Source organism: Myotis yumanensis, unplaced genomic scaffold (assembly GCF_028538775.1).
Source record: "Myotis yumanensis isolate MYYU_CA2020_CCGP unplaced genomic scaffold, mMyoYum1.0.hap1 SCAF_17, whole genome shotgun sequence".
NCBI lineage: Eukaryota > Metazoa > Chordata > Mammalia > Chiroptera > Vespertilionidae > Myotis > Myotis yumanensis.
Genome location: NW_027223768.1, coordinates 22,166,103 through 22,177,534, shown reverse-complemented (window position 1 = coordinate 22,177,534; position 11,432 = coordinate 22,166,103). Strand labels below are relative to the sequence as shown.

The 11,432-nt window shown below is 38.8% G+C and overlaps 1 protein-coding gene across 2 annotated transcripts in view; it reads right to left on the bottom strand.

The window, feature by feature from the left end:
• Positions 1-5,013: 5,013 nt before the first annotated feature.
• Positions 5,014-11,432, bottom strand: part of SOAT1 (sterol O-acyltransferase 1) — a 50,861-nt gene continuing 44,442 nt past the window's right edge. For both annotated transcript variants that reach the window (XM_070396167.1, XM_070396168.1), the window contains exons 13-16: positions 10,556-10,654; positions 9,390-9,525; positions 8,646-8,791; positions 5,014-7,630 (exon numbers count right to left, since the gene is read on the bottom strand). In XM_070396167.1, coding sequence (XP_070252268.1) covers positions 7,574-7,630; positions 8,646-8,791; positions 9,390-9,525; positions 10,556-10,654 — 438 coding nt within the window. In that variant the 3' untranslated portion in view covers positions 5,014-7,573. The remainder of the gene's footprint in view (positions 7,631-8,645; positions 8,792-9,389; positions 9,526-10,555; positions 10,655-11,432) is intronic.

The window sequence follows — 11,432 nt, the reverse complement described above, 5'->3', positions numbered from 1 at the left end:
AATAAACAATGCCTCAAATCACTCTCCTTAGTAATTTGAAATATCCTTCCAGAAAGCTAATCTAGAAACAAATCAGCATGTTAGGCAGGGCTGCCAGTGACCTGCAGGCAAAAAAAAAAAAAGAGGGAGAGACCCGTTATGAGCTTATGTTAAATGTCGGAGTTAACAATTCGTCTATCATGGGTTTGCCTTCGTTAGGGAGACTTCTTCGTTCCCGGCCCAACGCGACTAAGAAGCCTGTGGTGGGTCAGGGTCAGCGTCCGAGTCGGGAAGGACACGCTGGCCCCACCGACCGCTGGCAGCCCTGTCGGCCCGGTCTCCGGCTACCCACAGGCAGCGCCCTCGCACGCCAGCTCCACAGGCTCGGGTCGGGCACCGTTCGCACCGTTTCTGTCTCAGACTTCCAGGGAAACGGACACTTGCTACCCGTATTCGTAATCACATTTCCCGCCAGACATCTTGCGTTCCGCCTTTTCTTGGAACGCCTACGTGTCGTCATAGCAACCTAGGACCCCGGCCCTCAGCCGCTCTTAATGAGGGCTGCCCTCAGCGGTGCCTGAGAAGGAGGGAGACAACTAAGAATCCCAACAGTTGCTCTAGGAATTAATGTGTTTTAAATCGCAGCACAAGTTCAGCAGCAAGAGAATAAAAATGTTTTATCGGGCCGTTCTCACAGAGCCCGAGACTGTACGAAGGGCTCTCACCGAGCCCTAGAGCCCGATAGTGCGCATGCGCTATCCCCCTCGCCCGGGCCACCTTACTGTCCCTTAAGGGTTGCTCGCGTCACCCCCACCACACACACACACACTTTTCGCTGTTTTGCATTTTTTTCTAAAAGCCAAATTCTCGGGGAAATGGATAATTAAAACCTGAGTTGCCTTTGGTTGAGGCTTTATTGTGGGGGTTGTCCCGTCCTTGCAATCTGGATCCAGCCTTCCTAGGACACTTAAGCCACGCCCTCCCGAGCACGCGGAAGACATTCCTTGGTCGGAACATTTTGGGGGGGGGGGGGGGGGCCGGGGGGGCGTTGGGGTGGAAGGAGAGGCGCAGGGGCTGGAAACAAAAAGAAATGCACTCAAGTCGGAGCCAACCGAGGCAGAATCGTTGGGTCTTGTTCGAAAACCTGTTCGTAGGATTGAGTGTGATAAACACTTTTGCACTAGGGAGTTGAGCCCATGCCCCTTGCAGCCACCAGAGGTCACTTTGTACATGATGGAGCCTTAATGCAAACTAATGCCGGTGGAATCCCAGCGTCTAGATGCCTCTAGTCTGGAAAATAACTTTCAGAAGGAAAGAAAACTTACCTTGTTCAATCGTCACATTCCTTGGTGCCAAGCACAGTGCCAATACGTGACGTTTGAAAATCAACGAGACAGTTCTGTTGCTTTTGTATTGATAAATTTCTGGTTTCCGGGGTAATAGTAATGAGAAATATAAGCAAAATGTTGAAAATAAAAGCAACCTCGAAGACCCCCCCTTTTCATTCTCCTAATCAAACACTTTTAGCCTTTATTTAGCCCTGTCTTCCATCACTCTAATTTTTTTCTAGATCTTCCAAGAATTAAAATACACATATAGCATTCACATAGCACACATATAGTTCACCATTAAGGACTGGCAACCTTCAAAACCGGTGATGCAATGCACAAGCAGGTGGAAGGTAATTTTCTCCCAAAGTGTATTTGCCATCCTCGCCCCACACTGGTGTTGTGACTCCGCGTTATAATGAGGAACCATACCAACATAATGAACTCAAAGGTCCCAAAACTCCAACATCAGCTTAAACACGGTTTATCAAGCATTTAGGTACTGGAAGAACAAAGTACCACCTTGCATAATCTTAACCTAGTTTTAAAAAATCTAAGCAGGACATTGATAGATGAAATAGCGATAAGTGAACAGATTCAAGAGATACACAGAAAAGTCTATAGGATTTGGGAAGTGATTGGAACTGTGGTGGGAAGTAAAAGACATCAAAGGTTACTTCTCACCCTAGTCGGTTTGGCTCAGTGGATAGAGCATTGGCCAGGGGACTCCAGGGTCCCACATTCGATTCTAGCCAAGAGCACAGGCTGAACTCCCCCACTCCCAGTAGGGGGCGTGCAGGAGGCAGCCAATCAATGATTCTCTCTAATCATTGATGTTTTCATCTCTCTCTCTGCCTTCCTCTCTGAAATCAATGAAAAAGATATATTTAAAAAGAATATGGCCGAGACTGGTTTGGCTCAGTGGATAGAGCGTCGGCCTGCGGACTGAGGGGTCCCAGGTTCGATTCCAGTCAAGGGCATGTACCTGGGTTGCGGGCACGTCCCCAGTGGGAGATGTGCAGGAGGCAGCTGATCGATGTTTCTCTCTCATCGATGTTTCTAACTCTCTATCTCTCTCCCTTCCTCTCTGTAAAAAATCAATAAAATATATTTAAAAAAAATAAAAATAAAAAATAAATAAAAAGAATATGGTTCCTTAAGTGTTAAAAAAAAAGTTACTTCTCACTTTCTATCCTTGCAATGGTGTGATTATACATGCTGTCTCCTGAGCAAAGGTCTGGGTTACAATAGATAAGAAGATAAAAGCATTACACTAAGACCATTCAGAATACAACTGCTACTTTTGTGAAAGATCCTCTCATAATTTTGAATTATACCAAGAGAATCCTAAAATGGAGTAAGATAAAAATGCAAGATGAGCAGGTAATAGTTTTCCTAAGTAGAAACATTAAGACATAGAAGTGACAGTGAGAGTTGTAAATGGGGCCAATATTGCTTGCTGGTGTTGGCTGACTTCTGTTGGCTGCTTAACATCAACTCAGCAGCAGTCCTCTGGGGCTTCAGGTGAACACAGCATTTCCTCAGAAGAGAGCGAGTCGGTGTGGTCATCAAACATGCCCTGAACTGGGAAAAGTACAAGGAACACTAGGTGCGCTTTTGCAACGATGTCCTTTTTACCAACTCATGTTCCCAGTGTGTGGGCAGGGTTTACACACACATCTGTGGGCACTTAAACGCAGCATGCAAAGTTCCCTGAAGGAGTCTGAATGTGAAGTAGGCCAGAACTGTTTAATGTAACTAAAAAATGAAGGCATTAACCAGAAATGATAAAGAAGAGACACTGAGAAAGCTAGACACTGCTCAGCCCAACTCTTCTCTTGGGGCAGGATAGCCTCTACTATTGTTTCCACAAAAGGACTCCACTAAAATTAAACCGATTGTCTTAGTTTCCAGTCAGATTTCATCTAAGTACCCTCCTCCTGATTCCACATGAGTGTGCCTACAGGATGTGAAATGCTTTTTAAAATGCACTGATTTTAGAGAAAGGGGGAGAGAGACAGACAAACATTGGTTTTTGTTGTTCCACTTATTTATGCACTAATTGGTCAATTCTTTTATGTGTCCTGATCAGGAATCAAACCCGAAACCTTGGCATATCGGACAATGCTAGAACTAACTGAGCTACCCAGCCAGGGCATTAATATGGTTTCTGTCTTATTCATAAGTGTATCTTCAGTGCATAGAACAGTACCTGGCACATGGTGGTGATTCAGTTTAAAATACATTCATCTTTCTCATCATACAGTAAGTTGTGTTTCTACAGAGAACAGATTCAGTGACGATGCCAACCTGAGTATATCACTCCATGTGTGAAATGATTTCTCATGGTATGTTTACAAACTGGTATTCTTCTTTATTAGTCAGATACATGGACCAACTAATTTGGGTCCACATGCAAGCTGAGCCTAAAAGGACAGGAAGCTAAACTTTAATAAATTCACCAAGGAGGGGGCATGTCTGATTTCTGAAGAGTTTTCCCCTTCCCACTCGTCTATAGAGACAGGTGAGTAAAGCCACACCATGGAGGGTAACTAGAGAGTATTTTTTTGGCTGTAACTACCATACAGTGGGCCCTCCATATCCACACATCCTGCACCTGCAGATTTAACTAACTGTGGATGGGAAATATTTGAAAAAATTTAGATTGTTGCTGATGTGTACTATGTAGTTAAGCCTATGATGCTTGCATCTCCTTAACATGTACAGACTTTCTTCCTTGTCATTATTCCCGAAACAATACAGTATAACCATTCACATGCCATTTACATCATATTATGGATTACAGGTAACATAGAGATTAAATTGTACAGGAGGATATGTAGGTTATACGTAAATATGCCATTTCACATAAGGTACCTGAGCATCCTCGGATTTGGATATCCACAGAATGCTCTTTTCTCCATGCACTACTGGTTTTCAAACTTGGGGGTAGGAGAAAATGGGTGTTCAAACACGAAGGGCTCCAGCACCCCCATCTCTATCTCAACCAGAAGCAGCGATATTTTATCTGTTTTACATTCTGGGCTAAAGTGTAACAATTTATTCTTTAACTGGCCCAGGCCACCTGTTCCCTACAGTTATATGAGTTTACCTTCATTATTTTTCCCCATACAAAACAAAGAACTGTACACAAAATTACTTATGATCACACAAAACAAAGATTATCTTTTTGCATAAAAGACTTCAACAATTCATAAATTATATCTTTTCAGGCTACACAACCCACATGACCAGCTTTTAAGCACACAATGTTCTGATATGTCTCTGACTTCAGGATTCAATTTTCCAGGTAAGTATCATTTTGATAGATGAAAACTGCCCATACTAAATGAATTACTTCTACAGCATAATCTGTTTGCAAATATAGAACATTTACACTCTGTACTTTAACCTGTCAATGTCATTCACTTTTACCTTGCAATGATTAAAAAGGAAAAAAAACCCCACAAAAACATTTCCCCACTCCTTTTGCTCCCAAATGTTGTAGTCTCAATTTTCTAATTAAATTCTAATGTGAGGCAACTGCAGTACATTAGTCCACCAAAAAGCAAAAAACCTCCATTTTCCTTCATTACCCAGGATTGAGAATATAAAAGCACCTAACAAATTTATGGCAAAGTTAGAGCTCTTAGTTGTTCTCTTGGATAACAAACTCAAAATAATAGTTACTATCCATTAGTATCTCTTACAGGAAAGAAATTTAATTTTATTACATTCAAAGGAAAAAAGCATCATCCAGTAACTGAAAATAATTTTAGAAGGAGGGGAAAAGAATCAATCAATCTTCCTGAAACATATTACTAAGAAGTTTTTGTTTTGTTTAAAGGCTTTTGCTAAAAGCAGCTAGTGATAAAAGACCATGGCTACCAAACTAAGTTTCTTTCACAGAAAGTTGCTATTCCTTTGAGTGTTTCTGAAAATTTCTTAGGAAAGTCTTATCATTCTTAAGTGTCTCCAATTATACACAAATTATTTGTTGTCACATAAAAATCTAGGGCAGGAAAAAAATCACTAATAAACAAAGGGAAGATGATAGGTTTTTTGTTTTTTTTTTTAAACTGATAGAGTTAACTTTTAAAATATATTTTTATTGTTTTCAGAGAGGAAGGGAAAGATAGAAACATCAATGACAAGAGAGAATCATTGATCAGCTGCCTCCTGCACACCCCTACTGGGGATCGAGCCCAACTCAGGCATGTGCCCTTGACCGGAATCAAATCTGGGACCCTTCAGTCAAAGGCCAACGCTCTCTCTATCCACTGAGCCAAACCAGCTAGGGCTGGGTTTTTTTTTTTTAAGTAGCCTTGATAAATCCAACAAATACACTATTTAGAATCAGTACAGAACAACAAAGTCCTCTCAATGAGAGTATATGTTTACAGTACTTAACAGAAATACAGAGCTAAGAATTCCATTCTCTCACTTTAATAGATTGGCTTATTCATAACCAAGTCTTACATCAATCTTGTTTTATCAGCTCCCTAATATTTAAAATGCAGTTATAAGTTTAGTCAACAAGTGGTTGACTAATTTTAATTCTTAATAAAAACACCAGCAATTAGAAGGTATATTAAAGCAGTCCTGTTTGGAGGTTATGGTTCCATTACAATCACGCTACCACTGTGCAGATAATTACTGTGTAAGAACATGTGGAAGATAACTTTGAGGTGCACTTTTGTCTGTTGAAATTGGATGTGATGTTTAAAAACTGCCTAAATTCACCGGAATCAAAGGTATGGGGAATAAAATAGGTGATCAAACTGAGTATTTGTGCTACAGATTAAGTTGTGACTATTAAGAAACTCCTTCTATCTTCTTATGAGACTCAAACTGTCTTTAAAACAATTTGGAAAAGACTTCCCCAAACCTTTTGGATAACAGTAGGCCTGTTAGAATTCCAAGAGGGCCTCTCAAGTTGTCTGCCTCAAATAACAGTAATTTTTTGAATAATTCATAAGTCTTACTTCTTTGGGTGGAAAGCTGAACTACATGCATGGCCTCAGATACTCCCTCCAATGCTCAATCTTTACAAACATAGTCACACCTCATACATACAAACAAAATAAGTCCTCCACACCACACCGTATAAGCAATGGGCATCTTATAACATGGGAGCATCACATAATAGAGTACATTTTCCTGAAAATGAGCACATAATTTGTTTCACCTAAAGTATAATACCACTAAAAGTATAATTGAGCAAATACAGAAGCCAGCTTCTGGATCTTTAAGAATCACTTTAATATTATTGGATGCGATTAATACTTCTGTTACAGACTTATTAGTCTGCAAATTAATTCAAGTCAGTAGTTATTAGACAATAAAATAACTGTACCAAAGGATACTTCTAAATAACTTAAAAGAAGTTATGACCTTAAAGTTTTTAAAAATTATTTTCCATACAAGTTACATGATAAAATAATTTAAACATATGATTGATTCCGCAAGTTTTTTAAAAAAATTTCTTTGAAAGTTATGAGGAAATATTTTTCTTTGTCCCGTGCCTTCTTTCTCTTTCCCATCCTATTTCTGTTCTTCTCATATATAATATTATGAATGAAACCTCAAGAATTCAAGGTGAAAGATGTAATTTTGCTTCATAGAAACCATGACCTACACTGTATAGTAAAACAAGATAAAACTTGGGTAGAACCAAGCTTTTTAAAAAAAAATACAGGCTGAGAAGAACAACCATCCACAAATTAGGATTTATAATAAGATTATCTTTGGAAAGTAGATATTTTCTCTCTACTAGAAATAGCAAAACATTCCATATTCTTTTCTTTCCCAATTGCATGGTTAATTAGCATACATTCCACCAGTGTGCATGAAAAAATTTCTAAGCCAGAGGTACTTAAATGATTTCTTCATAAGTGTTTTGGCTAATTCAATGGCCAAGGAAACATGATGTTTAGCCTCTAATTAGATAGTCGAGAAAGAAAACATTTAATTTCTGAGGCTTAAGCCAATATGACCCAGCAAACATCTGTCATTACGTTAGCTATTAAGTCTTCCTTCTCCGCAAAGTAATACAAAAAAGCACTGCTTAAGTGTACATTAAGTCCAGTAAACTTCCAACAGCTCAGCTCCAGATGACCTAGGGATGGAGTGAGTCATCTGTCAAGCCTGGAGTGGTCCAAACAACAGGGATAACTTCATCAGTAACAGCTGGAAATAGATGTCGGCCCCAAGTCAGGCAGAATACCCAGTCTTCAGTGTCAAGGAAGGAAACCAAGTCCAAGCTTCTAAAACACGTAGCGGCAAGTCCAGGAACGTGGCCGGATGTAATCCAGAAATGTGGGCTTTGAGAAAAAAAAGGAAAATAAATGTAGCTTACTTGTGTGCACTATGTGCATGAGGTGTGGGGAGACATAGGGATGTTAGTGTCATCTACTGCATACCTCTAAAATGCCTCTCAGCATTTCAGCAACCTTTCAGTTAAAAACAGTTCAATAATTCAAAAGATGTTCAATATTTTTATCTACAGCATGGATTTACTTGGTTTAGAGGCTTTACAGTAAACCCTACACAATTGCCCTTCTGACCAAATGTCAAATAGGTCCTACACCTCTTTAGGTATCATGCATTTTATTTTAGCACACCCCTATTTTTAGTAGTCCAGAGCAGTTAGTTCAAATGCACACAGAGGATTAATAGGAAATAAGGAGGGAGCATTAGGGCAGCATAACAGAAACAGTGTAGACAGTAGAAGCTTTGGCAGAGAAAATGATTAATTTGATTGTGGGCATCTTCAGTTACAGGTGCCTGTGAGAAATACCGGGGTATATAAAGAAGGCACCCCCTAATTATTTGGGAGTCATCCACATGCAGCTTAAAGCTGAAGCTCTTATGTAATCATGAAAAATCAACAACAATAGCAACAAAAAAAAATCAAGGGAAACGGGATCCTATGCATATGAGTGTAGCTGGACATTTTTACAAAGACGTAATACTTTGGAAAGGAAGAGGTAAAATATACATATATATTCAGGTGTGTGTGGAGGATAGGATACACATGTCCTACATTTTTAAGACACAGGAAGGAAATTACAAGGAGCTAAAGAAAAAGCAGTAAAAGAGTAGGAAATTTAAAAAAAAAAGGGGGGGGGGGAGCACCAAGTAGGAGAGTTCAAAGTGAAGAAAAGCAAAAGAAAAAATTTTAAGAACAGTAGCAATAAGATCAGATAATGTTTCTCCCCGCTTAACATTAATTCATCACAATCTCCACTAATGTCCTTCCCCTTAAAATTGCTCTCCAACCCTCACAATCGGGGACAAACATGTCACTTCCCCACTGCAGCCTGAGTGCTGACTCACATTTTTCAGAGGACAGTGCTGACGTGCATACCACTCTTGGGAATAAAAGCACAGGAGGACTCCCTGGCCCGCAAAAAGTGAAGTCCACATCATGACGTTCCAAATCGGCCTTTTCCGGCTGTCATTGACAATGAAGTTGAAAGCCACTAAAGTCAGGAAGAGAACAAAAAATATATATCAAGACAATCTATAAGCATCCTCAAATAGCTGCTAAAATCATCCAAGTATCACAATGAGCATCAACTGTGCGGACATGGTTTATTCTGGCCACTGCTCCTATTAATAAAAATGAAGCTTCCCTGTTGAAGTTTATTAACCAGTGATTAATTAAAAATCGGACAGTATTCAGAACAGGTGAAAATATATTTCATGGAATCATTCATATTCTAGCTTATCCCTTCCCCCCACCCAAAAAAGGGTCAGTTTTTTTCAGCGGGTGAACAATGATAGAGTTGAAGAATGGCGAAGTTGTTTTTTATTGTTTTTGTGACCTAGCCAATCAGTGTTACCAACAGTCTGCAAGAGGTTATGTGGCTCATTTTTCTACTTCAAAGTATAAACATCTTGAAACAGAGTTGTGTATAATTACTCAAAATCAATGTTCTTTTCCCTCTGATAAGCAAACACTGCCTTGAGATGATATTACTGCTCACTATCTAGCTTCCTACATTGATTTCATACTTTATTTTCTAAATTTCTCTTTTGGCATCAGCCTCAGTCCTCATGGCATGCCAAGGTACTTACTTCCAAAGAACATGAAAAGCACGAAGAGCACTGGGTAGAAAAAGCTCAAGCAAACAGCTAAGGCGTATTCGTGCACGACAGCAGACACAGCAAAGACGGCTAACATGGCAGCAGACTTGAATCTCTTAGTGAAAAACTAGGGTAAAAGGAAAATATTAGAAAGCAGTTTTTAAAAGGTAACTAAGCACAAACTACATAAGACTTATAATTATCACATGTTAAAGGCATCAATTTAATTATATTTATATTGGACTTTCCAATCTACTCTTTGGATTAACCCAAATGTATTATAATATAATTAGAAAAAACACCTATGCTTAAAAATCCTTATTTTCAAAGAAGGCATTTTCAAAACTAATCATGTTGAAAGGGAGAGCGGGCATATTTTTAAAAACATTAATAACTTAAACTCGCAAGTCACTCTGATGGACAAAACATAGTTTTTATAAATTAATGAACACATCAGATCTCAACCTTTAGAGTAGCACAGTATGGTAGACAGGGCAGGCATCCTCTCCATTTTTACAGGTAACAGAACTAAGATTTAGAAAGAAGAGACTTGCCTTGTCCATAAGTGAAACTACACATATTAAGGAAAGAACACTCGAATACAATGCTATCTGATCTACAACATGCTATCACTTAGCCAATAATCCGGAGGAGACACCAGCATTAATCAACCATGAGATTCAAGATTTCATTTCATCAGTCTAAATACACTCTGCTCTGAAGAATGTCTCAAAGACCTACATGACCAATTGGAGAGATGTTAAGTCCATTCATAGGGTGGTTCTCCACTTTGAACAGATTTTAAAAAAAGAAAGTAAATGAAGAAAAAATTAGAGGGAGATTATCTGTTATCAGTGAGATCCAAAGAAATGATCCATAAATGGTGGATCATTTCAACTTATCTGAATGTTTGCCTGCATTCTTACTTGGTAATTATATAAAGTAAAATCCAGAATGAAAACATGGTATTAGACCCAGTAACTGTCCATACTGGTCTCTCAGCAGTATTATTCAAGGCAGAAGATTTCTTAGACATAAATGGCTCATAAGAGAATTAAAGACAACTAAGTATAACTTCCTCCAGCTGTACAATATTAATACTTTCTGGAAAAGAATCTCCATTTCTTGAACAACATCAACTAAATCCTGCTGCTTACCCAGAGAAAGTCCTTGTAAGCATAGTAATACAGCCAGTCATGGACCACCACATTCCAGGTCCTGTAATAGTTGGAGTAGGATGTGGAATTCCACCAATCCTGAGGAAAAAAACAAAAGCTATAAAACTACACACATACCACACACACATACATGTATATACACACAGAGCCAAAGCAAAAACCCCTGAATATTTCCAAAGAACATACACACATAATATCCAGTGTGTGATGATAAATTGTCAGTCCATACACTGATGTCAGAAAAATCTTAAAAGGCATTTTGGTTACTGATGTTTAATAAGACATTAATTCTAGTTCTATATGATTCATTCCCTAGGTTCATTTTCTCTCATTATAAAACAAGTTATGATGGAAGACACAGAACATAAACAATCATTCAATCTAGTATTCCTCTAAATAGCAATCAGTGAATTGCATTGCCTTGCTAAAACAGTGAGAGAATTTTAAGGTCACACAGGGTTACATAGCATGCTAAAGGTGAAGAACTGCTTGCTGGTATCAAACAGAAAAACTTACGTTGAATAAGGAGTGAGAGGTGGCTACCTCCAAAACCTGGCACTCCTTTACATATATCTTGCTCCCTACTTTAAGATCAGATACCTAAAATTCACAACCTACATTCACTATTTCTTTGAGAAAGAAGTGGTAGGCTTGCAGTGTTACCAAAACCACCAACTAAACTCCAGATCCTGAGTCTAGAACTTAATTCCAACTTTGCAAGTATAGAATACTATTTTAAGCAGAATTAATGCCTTTCATAAATAAAAGAGGAAAAAGTCATTTCCTTCCTTCAGCAACTTTAAATGGAATAATTTACTGAAATTACTCCTACAGCACCAGACAACCAATTTCAAAT